The 27,837-nt window shown below is 38.2% G+C and overlaps 2 protein-coding genes and 2 long non-coding RNA genes across 5 annotated transcripts; 2 read left to right on the top strand and 2 right to left on the bottom strand.

The window, feature by feature from the left end:
• Window positions 1-154: 154 nt before the first annotated feature.
• slc35e4 (solute carrier family 35 member E4) lies at window positions 155-8,555 on the bottom strand. Of its 2 annotated transcripts, none has more exons than XM_028025393.1 (3): window positions 8,327-8,555; window positions 5,997-6,607; window positions 155-2,462 (listed from the first exon to the last, which is right to left on the bottom strand). In XM_028025393.1, exons 1-3 carry the CDS (start codon window positions 8,407-8,409, stop codon window positions 1,945-1,947), a joined length of 1,212 nt encoding a protein of 403 aa, XP_027881194.1. In that variant the 5' UTR covers window positions 8,410-8,555; the 3' UTR covers window positions 155-1,944. The 2 variants fall into 2 exon arrangements, with proteins under 2 accessions (XP_027881194.1, XP_027881196.1); XM_028025395.1 differs by lacking the exon at window positions 8,327-8,555 and adding an exon at window positions 7,902-8,276.
• Window positions 2,469-5,970, top strand: LOC114149485 (uncharacterized). The gene is made up of 2 exons (XR_003596514.1): window positions 2,469-3,733; window positions 5,748-5,970. It is a non-coding gene; the product is annotated as an uncharacterized LOC114149485 (long non-coding RNA).
• A 299-nt stretch (window positions 8,556-8,854) lies between the features above and the next one.
• LOC114149486 (uncharacterized) lies at window positions 8,855-26,500 on the top strand. The gene is made up of 3 exons (XR_003596515.1): window positions 8,855-9,008; window positions 15,601-15,608; window positions 26,491-26,500. It is a non-coding gene; the product is annotated as an uncharacterized LOC114149486 (long non-coding RNA).
• On the bottom strand, window positions 10,454-27,413 carry osbp2a (oxysterol binding protein 2a). Its single transcript, XM_028025392.1, has 14 exons — window positions 26,926-27,413; window positions 25,640-25,845; window positions 22,022-22,272; window positions 21,718-21,886; window positions 19,940-20,060; window positions 19,077-19,143; window positions 18,315-18,452; window positions 17,958-18,203; window positions 17,708-17,828; window positions 17,304-17,407; window positions 17,109-17,204; window positions 16,216-16,400; window positions 15,903-16,123; window positions 10,454-14,143 (listed from the first exon to the last, which is right to left on the bottom strand). The coding sequence occupies exons 1-14, from the start codon at window positions 27,084-27,086 to the stop codon at window positions 14,001-14,003; spliced, it is 2,229 nt and encodes a 742-aa protein (XP_027881193.1). The 5' UTR covers window positions 27,087-27,413; the 3' UTR covers window positions 10,454-14,000.
• Window positions 27,414-27,837: the final 424 nt, after the last annotated feature.

Below are 27,837 nucleotides of genomic sequence, written 5' to 3' on the forward strand. Positions count from 1 at the left end.
TAACTGATAACTCATTTGCTACATATCCAACTTACCTATCAATTTATGAAGCAATGTAAGGAAAGAACCATTTTCACAATTTATTATTTTTTGAAGCCAAAGAGTGAAAATACTCCAGAAAGTTCACAAAGCAGAAGAATTCATTCACACCAAATTAGTGATGAGACTTGAGTTCCTTTATTTGTTATTCCAGTCCACATGATTTGTTAATTTTCCTCATCTGCAGGATGTCCAAATAAGGCATGAGGCAAAGATGGTTCATTCTTTAAGCAGTCGAGTTTAAACCAGCCATTAAGGGCTACAAAATACATAAATATAATAAAATAATTATTTACATCCAACCAGCTTTGCACTCAAAAACAAACATGTACAAAATGAACCATAGGCTTTAAAGGCAGACACACTGCAACCTGTCAGTGCAACACAAGCATCCTCCCCCAAACTGTTATCCATTTAACATAATATTAATAAAAACATATTTTGCCCTTGATATGTAAATTTATTAGTTTTTATGCAACATTATATTGAAAATTTTATATTATTGATTGAATGTTGAGTTCCAGTGTCTTATTAAACAGTTGAGACATTCAGGGAAACCAGTGAAAATGTGTTACATTTTCAGAATCATTACATGTACTGCATGTCTAAAATAAATAAAGACAATTTTTAAACTGAATTAGGGTTACAGCGATCCTACATTTTTTATCTTCATTATTCTTGTGTAAAATGTATTTATAAATGGCACCCTGGCAATAAAAATATGTCTTTTTTTTCTTAGGCAAAACATGATGAAATTGTGATGGGATCTTTTTTATATATATAAATATATCGTGGAGTTATTTTGTAGGATCTCAAACTCTGAACTGCACACAACAAGGAGCCACTGACAGAGCTTGTAAAACAACATAAAGTAAATATTTGGCATACCAAACATGCTAAATTCAGGGTGGATCGCATGCAGTCTGGATGCTTTCACATAATGGAGTGCTTAGAAAGAGACAAATGCTTACTAGTATTAACTGTATGACACTTGAAGAAAGCCTACAGCATTTTCAGCCAATTTTCGCTGAGACGCTCATAAAATAAAAATCTATATTTTCTTTTCAAACTCCCTAAAAAAGCATCAGTGAAAAGAATAGAGCTAAAAAGGAACATCATTCTTCTTTTTCTTGACCTTTTCCACAGGAGGAAGACGAGCTAAAGTTGAGCGACACTCCTTAGAGGACTTGTGACACTAATTATCAAAGTACGCTGCAAGGAAGACGACGTGCTGCTCATAATTGGACTAACCCAACAGAGACTTCTTGAGAACACAATGTAGGGCTTCAAGTGGGGAGTAACAGAAAGGTTCATAGTGGAGAACAAAACACACAACTTCGGCCTCTTAGTGAGGATGTGCTTCAGTGGAAAAGAGGCAACTCATTGCACAGAACGTTTCAGCTCAACAACACCCGACTCCTGCTTTACGCAACAACAACAAAAAAGCTGCCATAAAACCTCAACCCCTGTCCAAAGTGGAACAAGGCAACAGTACCATAAATATAGCTTCTTAATACAAACTTGAGTTTAATCAGATTCGGGGCCAAAGTGCTTCCAGAGTCTCTGCAAACCTGACCAACCGTCCCCGAGAACATTACAGCCCTCTGGAGCTGAGAACGCTTTTCACAGTGGAGTAGTGTGAGAGACAGAGTCGGTAACTTCAGCGGTACCAAACAGTTCGGAGTGCTCATGCATGTATATAGCTCTATAGGCTAGATGAGGAATTAATTTGAACCTTTTCCATGAAGGGTCATGGTGGGGTTTTTTTCCGGTGCAGACTCCAATTCTGTGTCAAGAACATGAATGAGTTGGCACAGGGAAGGAAGAAAATGTTCTGCCACTTATATGACACAAATTACAGCGTATCCAGTGATTATTTTTCTTCATTTTCTTTATACTTTCAGATCAGTCCATTTTCTCTTTCCCATCCACTCCTGGTGGATAATTTGTCTTCTCAAACCCCTCCTCCTTAACCGAACCTCCGCCAGACTCGGTTTTAAAATCGGTCCCTTCAAGCTTAGCCTTGCGTGCGTCCATGTAACTAACGATAAACTCAGAGTTCTGATAGATGAGCATGCCGGACAGCGTCAGCACGGCGCCGGCGCAGCTGAGCGTGGACAACTCGCTGCCGAACAGCAGCTGAGACAGCAGCAGGTTGCCGACTACGTTCAGGTTGCCCAGGACATGCAGGGTGACGGCCGAGGTGAGCGTGATGACGCAGCAGCTGGCCAGATTGTACATGACCGAACCCAGGCAGCTGAGCAGGATGAAGACCCACAGGTGGCAGTCGTAATGCAGCGGCGACTCCAGCAAGGCCCAGTTCTCCAAGGCTAGAGCGGCCACAGCCAGGATGCAGAAGCTGGGAATGGACATCAAGTAGAGCAGGAAGACGGAGTTGATCTTCTCCTCCTGAAGTAAAATGCCTAAAAAAAAAAGGAAAGAAAGAAATTTTAAGTATATCTGTCTGTCTGTCTGACTCCACACACATGTATATGAACTTGGGTTACATTCCCTTCTTAATCTAAAGGGTTTTATATTATGTTCACCCACCTTTGCAACTGCAAGAGCTTTAACTCTTTTGGAAATGCTTTCAACAAGGTTTTTGAGAGTGTTTATTGAAGTTTTTGACCATTACTAAAATGCATGTATGTGGTCGATATTCTTTCACACATCTGTGTGAAAGAATATCTTTCACACAGATGTGTGAAAGCTATTCTTGCACTTTTTTCAGAACAGATTGTTCATAAAAATATGATCAGAATTAATTTTGTTTACATCATCTGAAGGCCTACTCTCATGATACATAAACTGTACTTTACTTAATGCATTTAAATAGATTACTAAGAGATACTAGAGTTTTTGATAGAAAACACTTTTTCTTGTTAAAGATTGTAGGGATCTTTTAGTCCATGAATAAAAACTTTTACTTCCTGCATCAAACTCTATCCAGTCACTCCATGTCCTGTCCCAGCTATTCTACAACACGTATTATGGGAATGTTTTGGTGTAGGTGACTTTCATAACTGCTTACTTTGTTTTTATAGTCAAATCATGAAGAACTGTAACAACAATCATGTGGATAGCAGGAATATTGCTGGACATTATGCAAAGCTCTTCTTTGAAAGTCATGTTTCATATCTCTTCGAGTCATCATGGACAAATGTTCTCTGTATTTCTCTCTTAGTGGAAACAACAACAAAGGTACCCTTTAGCTTTTTTGTAAATAGTTTGTTTCCGTTTGTTTGTTGAAAGATTTTTTTCTACACATTTTTCTCCCAACTGTACTTTTTTTCCCTCTCTCTTTATAGGCGTGTCGCTGGCAAAATATAGCTGACATTGCAGATTTCTGACAGGTTACAACCAGAGCGATCTCACTGAAAACTTGCCTCCAGCTCACAAACTGCTGAAGTGTCATCAGAAGTTTGAACAAAAAGACGAACTTGACCTGAAGTGGGACAGAGAAACGGAATATACTGAGGGGAAAGTGTTACAGGCGGCCGGGGGATGAAAATAGCTACTTGAAACCTGAGACTACATTGCAGTACATTTGATTTGCTGGACTGTGTTTACATCCTCTGGCCCAGAAACAACAACAGTACTTAATGTTTCTTCCAGCACTGACTTAACTCAACTTAATGAAGAAAACAAGAACATTTCCGCAGTCTTGTGACGTGTGTCACCGAAGCTTTCAGAGGTATGATAACCCTTTCCCCGCCAGGATCACAATATGAAGAGGGTTCCTACAGGTTTAAGTAACTTACATTTAAAACTAAAAATGTATTACTATTACAATTTTATCATGACTTATATTGACCAAACAAAAAGTTAACTCAGGTAGCAATGTTTTTCTGCTAAAACTGAAGAGTAAACCATTTTTCAACTCATATGAAATGAGACTCCCTATTTTCTGTTTTACATAAGTTAGCATGAGGAAAATAATATCTGTTTGCTAAAAGCTTGAAAAGTCGGAGATCATTTTTAATGACTTTCTTCAAATTTAAAAGTTGATTAGAGTGTGTCTTTCTTAGCTAACACGGGCTGAAAAGCCATTCGGAAAGAAAAAAGCCATCAGATGAAACCAGATTACAGTTTGCATGTATACTCTGTAACAAAACACATTCTGAGACGTAAATAAATTGAACCTGAAGTTTACGGCCAGAATGACCATTGTAACAACTGGGTGAAAAAAGGGGGGAAAGTTTCAAGCCTCAGTATGGAAGTGGGCGGGTCATGCTGTGAGATAGACTGATTCGCTGGTTCGAAAGAACATGAAACACGAAATAATAAAACAAAATCTTAAGATATTAGTCAGGATGTTAAAGCTTGGATCTTTCAAATGAACAATGACCCTTAGAACTACATAATTAGTTACAGCGCAGATTAAGGACAAGGACATAAAAAAGCACTGATGTGTGAGCAGAGCTGAGAAGTTGAGTGCCAGAGTGGCAGCTTGGAAACCAGATTTGGTTACAGCAGTTCTGTCAGGAGAAAAAGTCCTAAAATAAAGTTGATGAAAGGATAATAAACATTTAACTTAACTTATAGAGCTTAAAAGACAGTTCTACTAAATACATGTAAACTTCTGAATTGAGAAGAAAGTAATAATGACATTATCCTTTTATGTTAATATGGGAATTTCACGAATAAAAATACTTTTGGTAGTCCTAAACTGACCTAAAAACTGCATGTTTACTCTGACATGATGTCAAACATTAGGTTATTTCTGTCCTTTTATATTTGTGCAGGAACAGTTTGTTTCACTTGTTATAACTTAAACAAGTTTAAGCTTACGGTACTTTATTAACCTATGTCTTGATTTAAAATCCCCAAAACAGCCAACAAAAAGCCAGCTATTGGAGGAGAATCATTTCGTTGATTTAAAGGGAGCAGGTGGTGTTTCCTGGGCTTTCTGAATTATGACACACACACAGCAGCCACAGTGTGTTGATAGCTACAGATGCTATCAACACACTTAAAACAAGCAGAAAAATGTAATGTATGAAGTATATTTGAGGATACATTTAAGACATTTAATAGCTGAAAATTAGATTATTCATTGTAAGATTTTGAGGCCCTGCAAAACTCTGACTTAGCAGTTCATTCATCCTAGAAACCTGAAGATCCAACTGTGTTTGCAACAAAACATTGAGCCTCCATGCAAGTTTTTAAACTCATGTCTTCTCAGACAAGGGTCACGTTGCAGAGCGTAATGACATTACAGCCCATTAATCTACTGCAAACAAACACTCATCTGTGGTGCAATACAAAACAGGAAACCAGCAGCTTTAAATTAGCCGAAGCAACAATGATTCAGTAAGAGTTCAAAACATTAGATAATTATCAGAACAAGAGTTAGTCCTCATGACATCAGTGAACTTTTCAAACAAAAAGTTTAGTTTGTTGTTACAATGTTTTTACCCACTTGATAAAATCTTGAGTCTTCTCTGGCAACACAGCACTTTTGTTCAAAAGAATTTCTTGAACAAAGTTCATCGAACCCAATCAGAAAAAACAAATAATCTAGACTGTCACATTATACATCCTGTATATAGACTGTCACATTATACAGGATGTATAATGTGACAGTCTAGATTGTTTGTTTTTTCTGACCATTTTTGGATCATCAAACATTAGAAACATGAGATCAGGCTGTCATCAGATTCTACTCACTCACAGACATGCAGTAATGTTTATATTATGTTCCCTAGGCAACCAGAAGCATACTGCTGTACCATTCCACCTTAATAAGAGGGTGTGTCAACTCTAGACTGTGGAGTGAATCATCAACTTGCTCCACAACCACAAACTAATGTGGCGTCCAGAGAAAAAACGTTCCCTGAAGTAACCGGCATGTGCAAAAAGTACAGAAAGCATCTCGCTTGGGTCACTTATTTAATAAAATAAGTAGTTTTAATTGTTTTATGGGGTAAACCCCCCCCAAAAAACACTGTACTCACTCTGCTGAATGGACTTGACACCCCTCAACATGGTCGCTGCAAACACAAAGAAGCATCCGGTCTGATCGTACTGGACTTCTCCCATGATGCTGAAGGACGCTCCCAGGCAGATGGGCATCATGGCAGTGTATTTGATGATGTGGTGCTGCTTACCCAGGATCAAAGAGGAGATGGCCAGAGTAAAGAGCGGCGTTGTAGTGTAGATCATTTGTGCAAACGACAGCTGTACATAGTTCAGGCCGATGTTTCCAAAGGCGATGCTGGCACAGAAAGTCAGACTCAACAGGAACACTTTACACTTAGCGTTCGGAGTCAGGTCCTGCTCGGCGGCCCCTCTATGTCGGATCACCCGCAGCTTGATCAGCCCGTAGTCCACCACGATTGCTGTCAGCATATGCAGCGCAGACAGCAGCAGAGGGTACCTGAAGTTGTAAACTGCGAAAATCCATTTGTTGAGGCTGGAGATGGTGGTGCCGGTCACCAGCCAAACGATGACAGCTGAGAGCAGATGGAGCATCTCTGCAAGAGGCCTCCTCCGGCTTCTGGCTCGCAGAGTCGCCTCGCATTTTGAGAAGCCATCGGTGCTGGTCATGTTCGTGGCATGGTCCTCTCTGTAAGGCAAGCACATGTTGAGTTCGTTCTTCTCATCTCCCAAAGAAATTAAAAAAAAGAAAATTAAGCTGTCAAGCTGGAGATTCTAAAAATAAAAATATTTTTAAAAAATTTTCCTCTGAGACGCAGCTGTTTCCCCAACAGTGGTTAACCAGTCTGTGTTGTCTGTGAGAGATGTGTTTTCAAGCAACGCCTAAAAACACGTGTTCCTATTTTGCATGACAGCCAGGTTGTGTAACTCACCCTGAGTTTGCAAGATGACATATGCTTCAGTGGGAAACAGACAAGGGAAAGGAGGAGGGGACTGAACTGTTTAGGGAGGGCTGGAAAACAGTACGTACCATGGCAAGTTGGTTTGTCATATAAAGAGGGAGTCAGTCAAGATCTTCACAGTCAATATTCCAAATTCAATTCTCCAAATTTAAAATGAAACATCAGAAAATAAAAAAAAGGGTGTTTTATTTAGGTGCCTTCAAGAACTACTTTTCTGGAAATATGGAGATGTGAAAATGTATTTGCATTTTTATTTTAGACAATATGAATAAATACAAAATAAAGCTCTCAAATGACTTCATTTATAAAAGGAAAAACTGAAACATAAACTGACCCTATGGGAAAAAGTTATTGCTCTCTAAACCTAATAACTGGTTTTGCAAAGAAATTTGTGGTCACATCATCAAGTGATGATTTTCGCCCATTCTTCGTTGCAGAACTGATCTAAATCTGGACTTTTGAGCATGAATTGTTGCTCATAATTACTAAAGTTTAAATAAGAGATTGTTTTAGTGCTTTCTTTTCCATCTGAAACACACTAAAAGTGGTCCACCTCAGAAACTACAATACAAAGCCTCTTCAAACAAAACCAAAATTTACTTAAGATTTCACAAATCACAAACTTGGGCTTAAGGTTTCAGCTCTTAGAGTAATCTAGCCCAGGTTTTAACAGTGTTAGTGTCGTAATTTTTGAACTTGAGCGACAAATTAAGTGAAATTGCCATTTCCCAAATCGGAAGCTAACTTCAGCTTGATTATATGCGACATTGGCCTGCCATAAATCTACCGTCTCCAGCAGGGAGACTGGGCGGACTGGTTAGTCATGTCATGATGCTATGAACCCACAGGCACGAACAGAGCATGATGCACTGAAGATAGTAGTGCTGTAAACATAGACAACAATTTACATATTTATTGACGGAACTGTTCCGAAAATCGCAACTTTGCTTCTAACAATACGCTTTAAAATAGTGAGGAGTTATATATTTAGCTGCCTATTGCCTTTAAAAGGCAACTTACCTCAGTGCCTGGTTGTTTCCCTCAGCCAGGTGATGTACAGCAGCTCGCTTGTTACTCCTGTCAGTACAGCTAAAGTTATGCTTTCATTCACGCCTCTATGCGGCGACGGTTTCCAGTCACAACCGTTGCAGTAAAATGTCCTACTTGGTCATAAAACAACAAAGCAGTGATGCTAACATGCTAGCTCACAGAACTGAGCAGTATTATGTAACTTGACGAGCACAAACGTCTTTGCGCCGATGTTAAGCTAGTAACCTGTCCCTGTGTTAGCTAACGGCAGGTTGTTCTCTCCAAAAACATTTTCAGCTGTTTCTCCTGCTTCACTTCCCGCGATGTTAGCGCCCCTCTGGTCTCGCGTGAGTATAAAAGCATTTTTTTTTTTTTATCAACACATTTTATCACAATAAAATGGTCTCTGCTGTTACCTTGTTCCTGGAGCACCGTCAGCATCTCCAAAGCTCCGCCAGTCGGAAACTGCACTACCAGGCAGCAGCCAGCAGGGGGACATGTTTCAGTTTCATTGGATGGTTTGTTTAAAGGGCCATGCCACTTTTTAAAAAATGCTGTAAAGCGCTGGAAACTCAAAATAAGCACATTGTACTCCAGTAAGAGCAGCACTACTTCAAAATATTTTTACTCAAATGAAAGAGAAAAGCCCACAAACTGTTCAGTGTCCTGCCCTCCTGGAAAAGATATCCTCTGCTCCCGCACCACCAGACTCTCCAACAGTTTCATCCATCAGGCTGTGAGGATGCTGAATTCCCTCCCCTCAGCATCAAAGCGGCCAAGAAGATGAAGAAGAAGAAACCCAGAACCTTGCACAACTGCAACCACTTTTTTATCTGTACATCTCTATATACTTATATATATACATATACATTCTCAGTTGTAAAACTTTTTACGCTATATGTCTAGTTATTGTACATCTATTTATTAATTGTTTAGGATAATTTTAGTTAGACTGTGTCTTTTATTGTTACTCAATGTTAGTAACGCCCCGTCTTGTATCACTGTGGGATAGTGAGAAACGTCATTTCGATTCCCTTGTATGTCTGGACATGTAAGAGGAATTGACAATAAAGCTGATTGATTGATTGATTGATTGAAGTATCCAAGAAATCACTCAACTAAGTAAAGAACAGTATTTTGGTAAAAGGGTACTTGAGTGCTAAATCAGCATGTTTTATTTGATATTTAAAACGTATATCACCAAAAAGACCAAAAAACTAAGTAATCTGCAATTTATGGTATATCAAAGTGTAAAATGAGGAAAAAAGGACACAAAATCAGGCAGAAGAAACATTTCAAAATTAAATCTTTTCGATTTAATACTTGTAAAACCAATACTTACAGTATAGTATGTTTATGTTAGAACATGGTAAAATTATTCCAGTGGCAATAGTGCACTGTACTGAGCAGATAGAAAATAACATTACAACCAAAAAGCTTACAAACAAAAAGTCTTACTTTACTGTGTCTTAATTTGTCTCATACGTGTTTGGTTAAATTTTTTTTTTTTTTTTTAGAAATTTTACTCAAGTAAGAGTAACAATATTTAATATTACTCAAGTAAAAGTAAAAAGTACATTGTAGTAAAACTACTCCTAAAAGTATATCTTTTCCAAGAAGTTACTCAAGTGAATATAACTAGTTACTTGCATGCCTCTGATCAAACCATAAATTCACATGAGTTATGTGTAATAAACTCTAATGAAACAGCAGATTATTAAGACTGTACATTTTTCCACTCATTCTTTGTGCAATAATATGAATCTTGCCTGTGTTGTATGCTGGAAAACAGCTCCACAGAACCATGTTCCCACCTCCATCTTCACTGATGGTATGGAGTTTTGGGGGTGATATGCGGTGCATTTTAATTTTCAAATATAGTGTGTTTTATGACATCCAAATAGTTTGATTTCAGTCTCTGTGACCAGGCTATATTCTAGTATTTTACACACTTGTCTCAATGTTATTCAGCAAACTTTAAACATGTTCCAGCATGTTTTTTCTTCAGCAGTGGAGTCTCATGTGGTGAGCAAGCACCATGTCAGTGAATTATTTATCCCTTTCTATGAAACTGTTTTTTCACTTCTCTGTCTGAAATCTTGCTGGAATCACCTAATACCGGCCAGTTTATGATATAATGGACTCAGGACTTCTCACTGGAACCATCAGTCACATCTCCTGAGAATTTCCTATTAATAGCACCTGTAGAAATATAGCTACTTAGAAAATTAAAGCAACTTGTTCTGCATCAATTTCCCCTGCAGTATAATATATAGTGTAAAACAAAGGGATTGAATTGTTTGTCAGTATTACAGGCGAAGATACATATACAATACCTATAAAAAATAAAAGTAACATTAAATTATATACAAAACAGTGCATCACTATAAAGCAGCAGGACACAATTTAAAATGCTTAAAATAAAGAATTACATATAAATACTTTAAATAACATTGCTCTATTAAAATGATGCTTTTCTTATTAACTGTGATAAACAATAAAAAAACCCCAGATTTGACAATGAACCATGTCACAGAGTTTCTTTCATGGTATTTTTATTTGATTTGGAAAATTGAAACTTTCTGAGGTAATTGGGCACAAAAGGTGAATTTACATCACGTTTCACTGGCAATCCACACTTACCAATTGCCAAAAGGCTGCTCACTACAAAAGTGCATTTGCACTCTGAAACCATGCATAGCTACTGAGTGTGCTGTGATGAAAACCTCTGGATTCTGTACAGTGTTACAGCAGGTCAAGAAGACCTTGTGCTTTATTTGAACATGATTTCATACATTTTTTTTAGAATATGACATACAGCATCTAATCCTCTTACATTCATAATTCAGTCTCTGCAACATCTCATTAGCTGTGTTTGGTTTCGACTATTCAAAACCAGAAGATAAAGAGTGATTAAGCATGGATATTCACGTAATGTCAAACATTTTACAGTGATTTAGCTGATGAGCTTCTACTTCTACTGTATTGTTACTAATTACTGGTGAAAACTAACCGGACAGTCATATATGTGAACCATGCCCTGTTATTGTACACAGTAAGGTATAAATACACAGAAGTATTAGATATGGAGGGTATTTATTATGGGCGTCCATGTTCATATTAGCAACTAATCCACCACTTATCTAATGGAAATCTATACTAATTTGACACAGTAGTGATTTTTTTGTACTTAAGTTGCTGTTCATATTGCATTATTGCTGACATTTAGCATTTTAATAAAGCAACAAGAACAAAAAAATAAATCATATTTACATATACACATATGATATACATATCTCTCATAAATATCTATATTTCTTAAACTTTATATAGGGAAAGTAGTTAACATATTAATATTCTAAACCGAACTTTGTTACCCAAAACAACCACCTGAATGCCTTCTGTATAAGTCTGAACATAATAAACATCTGTATAAAACGTTTTTCTGTATCTAGGTCAGACTTACTATAGATTACTCTTTTGTTACATGCTCTAATTAAGGCTAGAATTATCATTAAGCACCAATTTAAGTTCTCATTGTGTGCAACACAAGGATGAACTGATTTCTGCATCAGAGAAACTCCTAAAATTAAGTCTTCACATATTTTCAGGTATAAATACATGTACTTTAGAGTTCTCAAAGTATTTATGTGGTTTAAATGTTTTAGATTCCATAAAAGGAAACTGAGGATTTTTCCGTATGGCTCTGCAACCATTTCTCAACTAAAGAGTTTTTGTAACCTTGTGGAAATAAAATTATCTTACTTTTAATACTTGCTTGCTTTCGGAGTTTATGTTCCAGCCTGAGAACTAAGAAAAGTTTCCACAGAAATTCATGCGTCCAGTTTTTGTTTTATTTACTGTAGAGTAAGGGGGAAAATACAAAACATGAGGCATAAGGCTCACATAGTCACAGCTGCATTTAAATCATAACACTGGGATTCCAGGATCCAAATATTAAGAATAAAAAGTGCTAGATTTTAGTAAACATTTAATCTTCTTAATCTTGCAAAGATATTCTGCCCATAAATTGTTAAAATTTGGGTTAAGTCTATCTCAATTTACAGTGTCAGATGCAAAAATGTAAACATTTGACCTAAACAGTTAGAAGGGACTAATTTATATTCCTCTAAAGACCAAATGAAACAGCGGTAAAAGAAGGTTTAACATTATTATAATTTTTTTAACCTAATATTAGAATTTGTGGTAGACAGGAAGCAGAAGTGCTGGAAAAAAGTATTTACCCTAAAATCTAGAAGGCTCTCAAATGAGTTGAGATTCCCAGTTTCCAGTTCCAATTTCTGACACAATTTTAATTTAATTATGATTTATAAGTAATACGGTAATCATTTATCAATTTAATAAATCAGGCCAGGTTTGGAATTTGATAGAAAAAAGGAAACTAATGGAAAAAAATCTAATTATTCTTGTCTATAACCTAATCAAAAGAAGTAACCTCTCAAACAACCTACTGGTGAAAAATCACATATCTCTATCAGTTTTGCCAAACGTGATTTAGACTAGTCTATGAATTGTTGCATTTGTTCCCATATAAAGATGTTGCAACCTTGACGGGATGGGATTCGTTAAAAGGTGCTCATAATCTGTCCTTCGGCGCGCACACTGTTAGGAACAGTGGCTCTTCACATCCTGTCTAATCAGATCAGATCATTCCGCTCCTCTTCATCTGAGATTATGTGCTTTATTAGAAAACATTACAGCAGACTTTAATGTTTCTTCAAAAGTGCTTTCATGTTCAATTTGCCTATCAACTAAAACCCTTACAGAGTTCAGCATCAAAAGCAATCCATCTTGACAAAACAATTCATTTATAGATCATATAGGCTCCAAAAGAATCATACTGATTATGAATTGAGCTGTTCTCCCTCATCATTAAGTTTAATAGGGTAGTTTCATCTAGAAAGTTAGAAGCAGTCTGTGCTTTTTAGGGCTTTAAACGCTTGTAACTTTTTGTCTGCTTGAGTTGTGTGACCTTATTAAGCTTAATAATCGTGATAGTGGTATGAATCACCTGAGCTCTCAGGAAATGGTTGGAATATTTTCATAAACTGTATTTTGTTTTGAAATTTAAAAAAAAGTTTGTATTTGATTTCTACTTGTAGAGGATAATATGTAGACAGATGGCAAAAAATGCAAGCTTTTGCTGTGAAATTGTAGATTTGTACAGATTAGGGACATTTCTGAAGCACTTATACAGTTTAGCCTTTTACTGGAATGAGTAATGCATTGGAAATTGCTCAAATTAGATTAGATGCCCAAATGGGTCAAAAATCAAAATCTTCTTCTCTTATAGTCTGTTAGATGTACAAAAATCTCCACTTTGCCATCTCTGACATGTAAGATTAGCACTAATTTACAACAATACTGCAACTTTCATTTCTTCATGGACTCAATAAAACTCCTTTAGTTCAGTCATACATGATCTCTGGGGTTTTGCATTGATCTGTGTTTGAAGCGAACTAGCTTAGAAGTGTTAAATGACACAGTTTCTGTCACTCATCTCTCAATGAAACGAGGTCTTTGTATTTAGAGGCCACTCTGGGTTCAGCTTGTGCTGCAGGATACTGTGGTGCAATTTTGAAAAAACACTCTAGCACAAAACAGCAAAGAATGTGAAGGATCTGTAAATCATGCTCTGCTTACACAACTTCACAGCACAGAAGAAGGCTTTTGTCCCACTCTTTCAAAGACTGATATCCTCCATCTTTGATTAGAGCAGGACATTTGGGGCTTGTACACCCAGGGAGCTCCACGACCCCAGGATCGTCCATGCACACTCAGTTAGGTGTGTTTTGTGCTGAAATTGGTTCTATGTAAACTAAAGTCCACCCACACTCGCACACAAAACTTGAATTGCTCACATAAAAAGTTCTGCAGAGCATGGAAGCGTATGCCAACCAAGGCCATGCATCCTGGTAGAACAGCTGTAACAGGGAGGGAACACATATACACAGGAAGTAGAGGCTGGAGGTTTTGTGCTTTAGAAGCTGAGAGGAGTTAGCTATCTCACCCACTGCCACCTGCTCATCTAAGCCCACCTAACCCCCCACCCAAAAAACTACCAGATTCCTAGAAGATCTCAGGACAGTGACTCCAGTCTTGTCTCTCTTTAGCTTCCCAGTAGCCACCTCTGTACATGTAGGATGATTCTCCTGTGTTTTCGTCTGTTCTCTTCTCAAACCACACTGGCTGGTAACTTTCCACGTCTTGCCCTGAAAGCAAAGGTAAACAACCTTAGGAAAGAGAAACCCTTTTTTTTTCAAAAAATTATATTGTTGTTTCTTCCAAAATATAAATACTAATATTGTGAACACAAAGTGAATGTGAAGTTTATGATTTTTAAAGCCCTTAGCCCTACTTTATCACTAGAAATCTGTAATAAAAATCCATAATTTGTAATAAGTAAGAAGCTTGATTCTCAATTTTATTTACGTCTGAACTTTGACTGGGCCATTCCAACGCATGTATATACAGTACCTCAATCTAATCTTCTGCTGTATCTCTGACTGCATGTTTAAAGCTACGGTTCCTCCTACAGTCCCAAATCTTTTGTTTTATTTATCTAACTAACTAACTTCTGTGGTCCCTACTCCAGAAAAGCCTCCCCACAGCATAATGCTGCCACCACCATGATTCACTGTGGAGAAAAATGTAGAGTTTTTAAAAAAAAAAAAATTATTAAAGGAGTGAACTGTGCTACGGGAGATGTTGAAAGATTGAAATATTATTTTATAACCTAACTGTGGTAATACTCTGCTTTACTGAGGTAAATTACCAAAAGGTAGACTCTCTTTACTAATTAGGTGACTTCTGTAGTTGCACTGAACTTCATTTAGGGGTATCAGAGTAAAAGGAACCAAACACAAATGTTATGGTTTCTGGGGTCCAAGAAGGGCTGGGCGATATATCGAGTATACTCGATGTATCGTGATATTTTTAATTTACGATAGTTGCAATATAGCCATTTTAACTATCGAGTATAAATTGTCGTTCAAATAATAAACTTTCGCCGTCAAATTCACTGCGAATATGGTTTATCCGACACCCTATGAATGCATCACCAGTCTCTCTCACCTCTCAATCTGAAAATTTTCTACACTGCGCGGAGAAAACGAACAACATGGTGACAGCGAGAGTTTGAGGCGATCCGTGAATGAGAAGGTTGCTCAAGACGAATCAGATGAACTAGTGTAGTTCCAAAGAGAAACAGCGTTGGTCAATAATTTGGCAATGGTTTGGATTTTATATGGAGGATGTCGAACAAAATGAGGTAATTTGCGAAACATGTTATAAAACTATTGCCACAAAAGGTTGTACCACAAATTTATTCCACCGTCTAATCAGATTATTCTTCTACATGCCGTTCATAGTCGCGCCGCAGCGGTAGAACTAGTCTGTTAAAGTAAAACCTGGAGATGTAGGTATGATTCATTTAGTGTTATGCAATGAGAAAAATAACTAAAAACTACTCATTCTTTTTATTCTTGGTCTCTGTCGGCTTTACGCTACAGGTAGACTCTTTGCCATAGCAACTGACAACCACGCAACTTTATGTATCAGGATTCAGCACCAAAAACACTCAAACATTTCCGCCACATAGAACAGAACATTCAGTTCGTTACAGTTTTGGGTTTTTAGGCTTGATGCGTATTTTGCGATTAATAATAAGTGATTGTTGTGGTAGATTAGCCATTTTTTTTCTTAGTGAAAACTTATTTCTCACCTTGTTATCTAGTTATAGTGTAGACAGTTCATAGCAAAACACTGCATCCTTTTTTATATGAGCTTACATTTAAGTACAGCAGGGAAATGGGGGCGGGAACTTGGGTGGGTGCAAGGAGTCTAGTTTAAAATAACATTGGAGCTCATTTAAGAATATTGTGATATATATTGTGAATTGTGATATAGCAAAACATATATCAGGATATTAGATTTTCCTCATATCTCCCAGCCCTAGGTCCAAATACTCGCCTTCTTCCAGGGCCTGGTTAGCTTGTGCCTCCCTTCTTTTTCTCTCCATCCTCTGGTGGTCCTCAAGCCGCTGCTTCTCGATGTTCGCCTCGTCCCACAAGCCCACCTCCATCAGCCGCTGGTCCGGTCGCAGACGGCTGTCGGTTGGGGCGACGCCCTCCTCCGGCTCGTTCAAGGTCAGTGCCAGGGCGGAGAAATAGTGCATGTTTTCTGCATTGTCTCTGAGAAGAGATGCAGAAAAGAAGAGTCTTCAAATGTGCGCTTAGACAGTCATGTAGATTCGGGAGCAAAGTTTTAGATTTCAGAAACCCACGGAAGAGGGTATTTTTTCCACAGGAGTTTGGGTTGAAGAGTCTGATAAACAGTTTTTTGTTTTCCTTCAGAGCCTCCACATCCCCGGCTGCTTTCCACTATTTTTGCACTTTCCATTTTGTCATCCCAGGTTCCTGACAGGATGTAATGGGCTGTTCCCTCTCCGTCCTCCACCACGCCGGTCACCTAGAGAAAGAGAAGAAAGAAGCATGAAGAAGATCTGGCTACATGAGACTCCTTAAAAGTCTGGAAAAGTAAAGTTCTGTGTTTTTTTTCTGGGAAAAAAATAAATATGTATATTATTGTGAAAAATATCAAGTGTACCATCAATCAAATCTTGTTTTTTCTTCCTTCCTTCTTTGACTTTCCTTTTTTCTTTTCTTTATCCCTTGGCTTTCCTCTCTCTCTTTCTCTTCAACTAAATTCAGAAAAAAAATTGTAATCCCAAAGGAAAATTAAAAGTCGTAGTAAGTCCTATTATTCAAGATTCTTCAAATAGTTGTAGATGCTGATGGTTTTGGGCAGGATAGATCTTTTGTTAGCAGTCTTTGTTACAGCGGCTCTGAAACAACCTCTGACAGTTTTATAAAGAATACTCTCGTTAATATGGGGAACGTCTGTAACATTCCTCATTTTATAAAGAACCCTTCTTTGCACAATTATCAATCCCTATAATCCTTTATTTGCTGTTCTTTCCTTCGCGGTCTTTCAGTCTTTCCTGGTCCTTATTTCTTTCCTTACACCTGGAACTCAAGACCCGATGCAAAATGTAGAAAGTGTTTTATATTGACTTGGAAAATATGTAGGAACCATGTTTAGATGCATTTTCTGCTCTGCATCAACACTGCTGGCTACTGCATGTTTAGCAACTCCTTGTCTGTAGCTGAAACATACTTTTCGTGGAATTTCCCTGGAGAAGTAGCTGTACGGGGAGAATTTGAGACGGCAGGTGTCCTTCGTGGTGGTGTTCACAATGTCAATGTCTCCAGACTGACGTGGACAGGAAAAGGAAGAGATGCATCAGATATAATACGAAAGAGCTTCTGCTTCTTCAGTTGTGATTTCTGTCATTTATAAGCTGAAACCCACCTGATCGATCCAAAGTTTCCCTACAATGATGTTGTGCACCGTGGAAGTCACTTTGCTCCACACGTAATGGTTTCCACTTGAGTGGAACTGCAGGTGAATGTTACCTGTGGTGAAGACCAAAACACCCAAACACAATCAGTCTGGATTTTTTGTAGGATAAATGTGGCTAATGTTTGTTAACACAGCATCTTATTGGCACCTTTGGAAACCTTTATATGAAAACTTCTATTACATGAGCATTATCTTTAAACTAGATCAATGAAAAACAGTTTGTTCAAGAAATCTGTGACAGATTCCATTTGTTAAGATTTTTGCCAAGACTAACACACTGCATTTTCTATAACATTTTACAAGATTGAGGCAAATAGAAGGTGCTGCTTTATTTGCTGCCAACTGCTTCTTACCTAACGGCATGACAGAAATATATTTCCCACGAAACTTGCTATCAATGGTTATGTGCTGCCACAGAGTCCATCCTCGCTCTGATGCCACATGGTGGGCCGCAGCTGGTGGATGATGGCTGACCTGAGATTGAACGGTATCATCAGTGAAAGTCATTAACTGTCGAGCTATTACATCGTTTGAATGCTCAGATGGATAAACTAAATGTGCAGTGACAGAAAATCACAATGGATGGATGTGTTTATGTCTCACCTGCTCAGAGATGGAGCGATAGCCGTACTCCTCCAGTCGGTCCAGCTCGTAAGTCTCCCCCAGCAGAGGGTTGAAGGGCTTGGCGGTACGATGGACTGTGGTTGAGTAGGACGAGACGGAAAAGGCAGCCACGAGGCACATCTGATCCAGGGACGAGTCGCAGCGAGCCGCCCGGTCCAGTAGCTCGCTGTACTCCAAATCCTCAGTCAGACGCTGCAGCATCGATAGCGGCTCATTAAAGTTTACCTGCAAGAAGGCATGTCATTTGTTTCTGAAGAGAAGAAATTCACCTCTAGAGTATCAAAAGAAGAGCCTGCTTCCTAATTCTTAAATGTGCAAAATAGTATTTTGATTTACAGGCATGGGAATCTTGGATAGGTCCTTTCCGATACAGTTTTTCATGATGCTCCACAAGTTGAGGGAGTAGTTTGGTTTGTCAGGGATACGACTGCGTCTTGTTCTTCGTAGCTGCATTTGGTTTGTGCCTGAGGTGTCCTTTAAATAACAAAAAATATATATATATTTTACATAAGAGCTACCTCTTGAATTTTTTCACAACCTTGTCAACGTCAATATATTTATTTGGATTTTATGGGACAAACCAACATGAAGTAGTGAATAATTGTGAAGGGCCAGGCTAACTATAGCTAATAAAAATCTAAAAACTGGTTTAAATTTGTATTCAGCCCCTTCTACTGTGATACTCAAAAGTAAAATTAAGTAACAGAATGTATCAGAATCTGTTGAGAGGAAATTTATTAGTTGTACATTCTTGACCACTGTCAACAGAAAGCTATAAGAGCTCCTGTTTACAGATTACAATAAACCATGTAGTATACATATTAAACTTGCCTTAGAAGGTGCTCTTCAATATTTGTCTTTTTTGGGCTGAATACAAAATGCTACGAGTAGTTGTGAAACATGGTGGTGGCAGTATCAAGCTGTGGAAACGGTTTTCTTCAGCAAAAACAAGAAAGCTAGTCAGAGATGATGGGAAGACAGATATTTGCATTCATAACATGATAAGATGTGATCTAGTTAAAAAGGTAAAAATACTTTTACACATTAAAATAAAGACAGACAAATTTGACATTCAGCCTTAAAATGGTTTGGACTTACACTCTCATTGTGAGTCCAGTCAGTGGGCACTCCTCCACTCATCATACTCTGGTTACTGCCTGAGCGCCTAAAATAAGGCAGTGGGACATAAAGGTAATACTAGTTGCCAGTGACATGCAGTGAGAACAAAACTCAAAATAGAATATTATATTTCATAATTGGAACATTTAATTGTTTTAGCAGCTATTAAATATGCTCCAATAAACTGCATGCTGTTCAACAATATAGTAGCAAGAACAAAAATAAAAAAAATTCTGTCAAAAATTTTTTTTTCTCTTGTTTTGGGCTTTTTTTATAGAATAAAATGTATGATTTTACTTATATTTGTATACAAAGTCCATGTGCCTTTCCTCCTTCACAGATACTGTATCTCAGTCACTCAGTCAAAAATCGTCTTTGTTTGCCTTCATTTCTAAAAACATGGCTGCTTTAATGGAGATAATCATCAATGATTACAGTCATCCTGGATTGACTTAATTCTAAATGTATTTTTTATATTTTCCCTGATGATTTTCAGTATTTTTAGTGTAGAAGAAGAGCATCAGTTGCCCATTGTGCCTATGGGGCTCAGCACTGCCCTCTACCAGTGCAGCATGATACTTCCTGCCTCACCCTGCATATTTCAGTGTGCATTTATAGTTTATCATAAAGACTAAATATGTCACAAACATTCATTAAATATATTAGACAGACATCAGCATGTGTAGCACATGTGTAATCAAACATGATTTTATTTCTTCATGACGACAGGTGAGGCACTGCTTCACCTATGTCACCTGACTGCATGTCAAGGTCTGTTACTGTAACTAAAGCACAGCTCCAGCTGACATCATCGCGCATCTACTGAACGTGATGCTCCCTACTTGTGTCGGATATTTCCAGTGGTAGTCACAGTTATGAATGAAGGGGCGTCCTCCATGGCATCAAAGAACTCCGCTTCTTCATTTTCATCACTCGCATCCCCCTCTTGAGACCGTTCCACACCTGCAGGAACAAACGTGGGACAGGTTAGCATAAAAGGCTTCAATGTCCAAGTTTGGACATTGAAGAGCATGAGAACATGAGCTCTTATTTGTTTTGGTTTAATATTGCCATTAAAATGTTGAATCATGAGAAATGTCAGAAGATAATTACTGAGAGAGATCTTTTTAGTGTTTATTGTAAACAATTTGAAGCTAACAGGACTGTAGACATGCAACATTTAAAATAGTAAGTAATGATGGCTTTATTTAATCAAACAGCTGTGCGTAGCTTGGTAAGGGTCAGTGTCAGGGCACTGCAGAAAATCAAACAAAAAAATGAACCAGCTTGGTTTATCTGTAAGTTTAACTTGTCAGAATTATCTGTGCTATATCATAATTAAATTGTATAGACAAGGAGGTCAGCCAAAAGTAAAACAGTTTTAAGTGCAGCTTTTTTGTAAAGTTTTAAACAAGTTTTTACAACTGATAAACTGACTTCCAGGTTTTACAACAACTCTTACCTGTTAGAGTTGAAATGCTTGAAAAAATAATTTATGCAAATTGACAATCACTGGACCAAAACTCTGTTAGGATCACAGATTTCAGTGTATTTAAATTAGGCCACAGTTAAAATCTCAACTTGCTGGAAATTATTGAAATATACTCAAAAGAAAGTTATGAAAACAACACTTTTTAACTATAATAACAAAGCATCCCTGTTTTCACTATTACATCCACATCATTCCATGTCATATTGTTGATGCAATAAGAAAATAATTCAATTTATGTAATAAACGTTAGTAGGACTCAGCATGTTTAGTTGGAACTTATAATTATTGTCGATATGCTGATTTTTTACTCAGAACATATAACGGCATTCACTTTGTTCTGATCTGAAACAGAACAAAAGTAATGATGAAATAATATAATCAAATGAGTGAGTTGTAATTTCTAGATTTTAACAAATGATAGAAGTCAAAGCTATATCAAACGTGTCTCATTCAATAACATAAAACCAAGTATTGCAGTCATGCTGCTAAGTTATACAAGATAGTTTTTACATTGATATAGTATCCCATCAACTTCAACATAAAGCGTGTTCAAATCTAAAAACTTTTCCTTACCTTAAACCACCAAGTAAAACAAAAATGTGATCAATGAAAGAGAGGGAAAACATTTAAACTTTGGTTTTGTTTTTGTTCCTTCAAATTAGTTGAAAGTAATTATGTAAATACATTTTTAACAAATTGATTGAATGAACACCTATAACACACTAGAGATAATTGAATAAGGGAGATTAAGCCCTCCACAGAGTAGATAATTCAGGTTTAAAATGATAAGGTTCAGCTGCAGCACCTCCCAACACGTTTTTTTTCAACCATGCTGTTGCTCTCTTTATTAAATCATTACTAAAGTGTCACTTTATTCTTGTTATTTAAGGGGTGGTAATATGTAAAATCGAGTTCTTTAAGTATGGAATAAAGATTATTCATGTTTGAGGCAGAGTTTTAAAGATTTATCAAAATTAGATGACATCAACGTAGTTTAACTCTTCTAAAACAATGTGTTCGTTGTCAAACCAAACCAGCAGCTAAGTAGCAGTATTCTTACACACACATTGCTTTGCACATCGTAGGTACTAGATGTTCATCTATGTGGCAATGGCAGTGAAGTCTCACCTGTATATGAGGTGGGATTCTCCCTCCACGCTCTCTCCAGGCTGTTGTGCTGTTTGGCTAACTGTTCAATGGTCTCCTCCAGATGGTGGCGCTGTTCTCTCTCATAGTGCAGAGCCTTCTGCCACCGCCGGCTGTGAGATTCTGCCACATCCAAAAAGTCCCGACAAGCCTGAGGTGTGAACACAACAAACATCAAAGCATATGGCGAACTCCGAGGCCTCGCTACAGTCCCTCACTAAGAGACATAGGCAGCTAATCCGTTTAGTCTATAAGCCTTTACACCAGCAGAGGTGTGTGAACTCACATTGATCATAGCATTAGAGGTGATGCGGAAGAGGGTGGCTCGCTCATTAACGGCTTTCACTTTGTCCGTGCCTTCGGTGGGCCCTCGCAGGTCTTCAAGTTCGCTGAGGGAGCGCTGGAGAGCGGCGCCGTGCTTTCCGATCAGCTCATTACAGGTGCTCAGATCCTCCAACTTGGTGGCCAGGGAATGCAGCGCTCCTTGGGTGAGGGCACGGTCCTCCTGAGGCACAGGGGTTTCATCTCCTGAGTCATCTTCACACAGAGACACCAGTGTAGCAGTTTAAAAACTGACAGATTCAAAATATGTCAAAACAATCTGTGTGTTAGTGATGATGAGATTCCAGATTGGAGTAGACAGCACAGTCTGTCACGAGACAAACTAACAAAAGATGTTTTAAATGCTCTAAACATAGAATGAGACGAGTTAATGGGAAACGGATGGGAAAGGATAATAGCACTTCACACCCTAATCTCTAAACAACCTATCTTCCAAAATATCAGAAAGCTGTGAATGAACACTGTTGCCTTGGAAACGTGGGCATATGCAATCAGGAGGCAAGGCTATTTTTAGATGAAGAGGGAGAAAAAAGGATGACACATTACCCCTTTTCCTCCTCTCTTCTCTCTCTCTCTTCCTCTAGCTGGCATGAGCCGAACTGCGAGTCTTTAGTCCTTTCAGAGCGTTTCAAGGAGACTTGATTGATTACTAAGCATTATAAGGCATATTTACAATATAGAGTGCTTCATTCTACTTGAACTTTTGAACATTTTGTCACATTACAACCACAAACTTCAAAATGTTTTATCTGGATTTTTTCTGATAGATCCATACAAAGTGGCATATCATTTTCAAGTGGAAGGAAAATAGTGTTTTTTGGGATTATTTACTCAAAAAAATCATTACGTTGTATTTAGTCTCTTGGATACCCCTAACTAGTAACCAGACTCCACTTTTGTGTAATTTAATCTCAGTTTAACTCTTTCATGAAAGCCAAAATTTTTTATAGGCAAAAATTAGTGGACAAGCAGCATTGTGACCTCTATGTCTGGAGGAAAAGGAACACATCACACTGACAATCCTGGAAGAAAACCTGTTAGAGGCTGCAAAGGACAGGGGTGGAAGTTCGCCTTTCAACAGGATCAGACAAAAGCCAAACAAGAATCTATTACAAGACTGGGACATTGAGGTTTACGGAGCCTCTTGGTCTATTTTGCATTGAATATAAATGAGCGCTTCAGTTTTAATCCACAAAAAAATTTAAAAACTTCTATCTTCAGCATCTATTCCACTGCCAAATTATAATAATTTGAGTTAGTTTGTCACATAAAATCTCACCAAAATACACTAGTTTATGGTAGTTATGTAACACAGTACAGAGACGTGCAAGAGGGGCACATACTTCTGAACAAAAACAGCTTTTAATTTAGCTTAACATCTTAAAGATTTACATCTGCCATAATTTAATGTAGTGCTGCTTCTGTTCCTTAAAATATAGAAATTTTAGATTACCACTGATTAGGTTACTTTAAAAATATGTTGTTTTTTTTGCCTTGGATTATTAAAAAATAACAAAATAAAAGAGAGCAAAAGTATGACAACTCTTGCCATTGAAATAATCCATCTTATAAATATACACAACGTAATAAAATGTTTCTAGGTCAAAACTTTCTCTGCTAAACAAAACAGTGCATGATAAATCCCAGGACACGTAAGTGCATGGTTTGAATCTAGGCCAGTATAGTTCGGTGTACGAGTTCAAAAGCATGGAGACAAACTACCAAACCCTATTAAAAGGGGAAGAAAATAAAAAACAACAATCAGGGCAAACTGGATTAGTGAAGTCCCTGGAGAAAAATGATTAAAAATAAGAGAGTGAAAAATACTTCAAGCTGCAATGGTTCCATGACCCACATCTAGCAGATTTCTGCTGCTCAAGGTGGTAAGAAATCGAGTTCTCTGAGGCCATCTGCCATCCAACATGTTCATATGGAGATGCAAAGCCATTAAGCTCATCCTAGAACTGTGATGGACATGTAGGGGAATGACACACAGGGCTGATGAGTGCAGCAACGGGTTGTTTTTTCCACATGGGAGTCACAGGAGAGTCTGAGAGCAAATGGTGACTCATAGTTAAATCACAAGAAGACACCCACAGGTGATAAAGGGAGCGTCATAACGGACATGGAGTGGGAGGAGAATCAATCTGTGCGTTTGCAGAGCACAACACACCTATTTTTACAGATTCGCGAATGCAAAGCTCATGTGTGCTTACCATGTGGTGGATATCACACAATAGGTGCCTCACTTCTTCTGTGAGCTCCACTTAATTACTGCTGTTCTGATCCTTTCAGCCAATTAATCTGCTCTGGGACTGAGCCCTGCGGCTGCTTATGGAAGGGTAATCTATAATCACCTCACCAAAACGCACCAGGATTTGCACCCCTGCTTACTGTAGAGCCAGATAAAATGAGCAACCACTAAGCCTTTCAAAATTGAAAACAGAAAACAAAGCATATTGTGATTTCTGAACTGTCTATGACCTCAGATAGGATAAAAAACTAGGTTTACAAATGAGGCTCTAATGACTGACACAAAAACAAAATCTTCAAGTAAAACATTGATTTGCATCTTGCAGGTACAACCCTTTCCTACCGCACTGAAGAGTGCTAACAAGCACCTCTTGAGGCATTGATTTGTATAACTGCTGCATTTAACAGCCTACTTTTTAAACGGACTGTCATTATGACACCATTCAACCTGTCTCTACCCACACAATGGCGAAACTAAATTAACTCTACAATGAGACACTCGTGGGACAATAACAAAATCACAAATTAAACCCCCCCAAAAAACATGAAGATCATAAAAGATCTACCTGGAATCCTATTCTGCTGAATATATTTTTTAAAAATACATCTTACTTACAAGGCGACACTCATTGAAAATGATGCACTCCTATCTCCTTATAGTCCATGAGTGGAAAATATTTCAATGAAAGCCTCTCACACATGCCTGCTATGCCTCTCCCTCTCGCTTTTTCCTTTTTTTTTCTTTTCCCCTCCTTCTACCGGAGGAGGAGGAGGAGTCAGGAGAGGAAGGTCATTTCATTCAGCACTCACTGCCAGACTGAAGGAGACAGGGTGGGAGATAGGCTGCAGAGTGGAGGGGGAGACGTGGATGCACATCTATATGATTTTTTATTTTACTTGTATTCCAAAGGAAGAGTTGATAAATTCAGCATTTGCTCATTTGATTCATATCCCATTCATCCTAATATCATATGACATATAATCATGTTCGTAGCAAAAGAAAATTAAATTTTAAAGGAAATATCCTTTTGCCTTTAATTGGCCTTGTCACAGATAGTTTGGTAACACTGCCCTCTGATGTTCAGATGTTGAAATTACACTTCAAATGCTGAACTACAGTATAGGCTTCTGAGAAAGTCGGTTAGTTATCAGAACGGTATTGCTTCTTTAAAAAGACTCTTTTATAGGTCAGGCAGTCTGCGTTAACACAGAATAAAAAAATAACACAATGATATTTCCAAAATGATTAAATTTGATCACAATATATTGGGGAAGATGTATCAAATAGGGAAAAAAACATTAGTCTTACCCGAGTGATGCACCAGGAGCGTGGCATTAGCCTTTGCTTGTTGCAGGGCTGACACCCATCTCTGACACTCCCCCTCAGATGTGGCCTTCAGGTGGTAGGTTCGGCCTCCGCTGGTTAACACAAAGTGACAGGTGTCACCCACCTCGATGTGAGCTTTTGCCAGGGGAATAGTGCCTCTGCAAGTGTGCGCCATCTCTGCCTGAGTCCTGATGGAAAAACAACCCAGACCGATATGTTAAGAAAAGTTGTGTGAAAGAAAAACAAAAATTAAAGTTGTCTCTGCAAAACAGACATATTTCTAAAACTTTATCTGTTGTTTTGATAGTATTACTAGCTCGGCACCTCCCTGATTACTCGCGTCACATTCCTCGAGCTATTGCTGCTGTTATCTCAGTGTGCTTTTTTTGTTTCCAATGAAAGAACTCCAGATCTGTTTTCTCTTTAGTGTCCAAGTTCTATCCTCTCAACACCAACTTAGTCGCAGCAAATGTACACTGGTTCTGCTGGAGGTTTCTTCCTGTTAAAAGGTTTCTTCCTACAGTCACTACAGGCTTCCTTAGATGGGTAACCTAACTTACAAGTACCTTATATTATTAAAAATATTATCAAATTAGGTTTTATTTATAACTGAATCTAAATATGTCAGTATGTTTGGATGACTTTAATTAGAGATTTACCATATAATGCATTGCCTACAACTTTGCGAAGTTTTCATTCAGTTGATTCTTTTAAGAAGCAGTGGAAGACTCATTTGTTAAATCTGGATTTCAACTAGTTTTATGCAGTAAGATTTTATATGCTTCTGTTTTTATGTTTTATATGCATCTTCTGTCTTTCTGCTCATTATAAAGCACTTGTGAAAGATGCAAAATAAATATATTTACTCACTTTTAATCTTAGGTGTCATGTTTTCATTGGCTGAAGATATAATTCTGTGCGTAAATAATCTATGAAACGTGTTTCACTTGGTGATTTGAGATATTGAAATAAATGAACATTTCAATAATATTCTGACTGTGCAGTCACGTAAAATAAAAACAGACGCATTGTTTCTGGGAAGGATGCCACCCCAGTTGTGGTAGTAGTTCCTCTTTTTGTTTTTTGGGACAATCAGAAAAGACTAAAAGTTTGATTTTACATCCCCCCCCCCCCCCCCCCCCAAAAAAAAAAAATCACCAAAAAACTGCATGACATCATCTTTACAAATATGGTGTTAATAATTCCGTTTTCTAACTGAAGAGACGCTGTGTCTATTGGGTGGAGCCCTGACCGTTAGAAACCGTTACCTGTAGTAGGACAGCAGGCCGTTGCTGAGGACGAACCAGCGCCGCTGGTAGCCCTTCAGGTAGTTGGTCCATTTGAAGAGCCAGCCCTTGTGGGTGTCCAGACAAGGCAGGTGGAGCCCCGGGAGAGTCGGGGAGGGCAAGCTCTTCACCAGCTCGTTCATCTAGGCTGTCCGCGTCCCTCCAGCGGGATGGACGGAGAGACGGTGCAGCTGGTGTACAGTTGTAAACAGCTGTACCTTTAGCTAGCAGCAGCAGCAGCGCGCAGACTGTGCGTAGTGTGCTGTTAGCCTGCAGTTGTTTCTGTGCGTCCCTGTGAAAGTGAGGCGGACCTACTTTAAAAATGGTCACCCTGGTATTTTTAGATATGAAATACTGAACCACAAATACTGCACTGTAATGCACTCCCGAGAAAGCCCGTGAACGCTGGAGAAGGGAGAACAAGATGACGTCCTTATTACAGGACTGTAGCAGCTTTATGGATGCACATTTCACCCACCTGCCCCCCCTCTCCCTCTCTGTACGTGTATGCGCACGTGCGTGCACGTTTGTGTGTGCGCGCGAGCTTGACATATGGCACTTTCTGCGATTTCTGCTGTGATGTACAAAATAGATGCTCAAGGCAAGTTTATTTGTATGGCGCAGCAAAAAAGACAAAGTGTTTTACATGGAAACACTGTGGAGACAGTTTCGGTACTTTTCTGGAAGCTTGTTCCAGATTAGTGTAACATAAAAACTGAACGCTGCTTCTCCATGTTTCTTTCTGGTGGTGGTGTTGACTTGAACAAGAGGACCTCTGTAGTTTGATGCGAAGCCATTTATTAATTTATAGACTAACATGTATTTCAAAGTCTTTTCTTTTGAGCAACAGGGAGCCAGTATAACGACTTTAGAACTGGGGTGATGTGCTTTATT

This window comes from Xiphophorus couchianus, chromosome 8, assembly GCF_001444195.1.
Source record: "Xiphophorus couchianus chromosome 8, X_couchianus-1.0, whole genome shotgun sequence".
NCBI lineage: Eukaryota > Metazoa > Chordata > Actinopteri > Cyprinodontiformes > Poeciliidae > Xiphophorus > Xiphophorus couchianus.

What these genes read in the sequence shown, in the direction of transcription:
- slc35e4 (XM_028025393.1), bottom strand. Translation starts at nt 8,409, where the DNA reads ATGTCCCCCTGCTGGCTGCTGCCTGGTAGTGCAGTTTCCGACTGGCGG. An exon ending in GACGGTGCTCCAGGAACAAG is followed by an intron (nt 6,608 to 8,326) that starts GTAACAGCAGAG and finishes CTTGCCTTACAG; the next exon opens with AGAGGACCATGCCACGAACA. An exon ending in TGTCAAGTCCATTCAGCAGA is followed by an intron (nt 2,463 to 5,996) that starts GTGAGTACAGTG and finishes TTTTTTTTTTAG; the next exon opens with GCATTTTACTTCAGGAGGAG.
- osbp2a (XM_028025392.1), bottom strand. Translation starts at nt 27,086, where the DNA reads ATGAACGAGCTGGTGAAGAGCTTGCCCTCCCCGACTCTCCCGGGGCTC. An exon ending in ATCGCTCCATCTCTGAGCAG is followed by an intron (nt 17,829 to 17,957) that starts GTGAGACATAAA and finishes GTTCAATCTCAG; the next exon opens with GTCAGCCATCATCCACCAGC. An exon ending in TAACCAGGCCCTGGAAGAAG is followed by an intron (nt 14,144 to 15,902) that starts GCGAGTATTTGG and finishes CTTTGCTTTCAG; the next exon opens with GGCAAGACGTGGAAAGTTAC.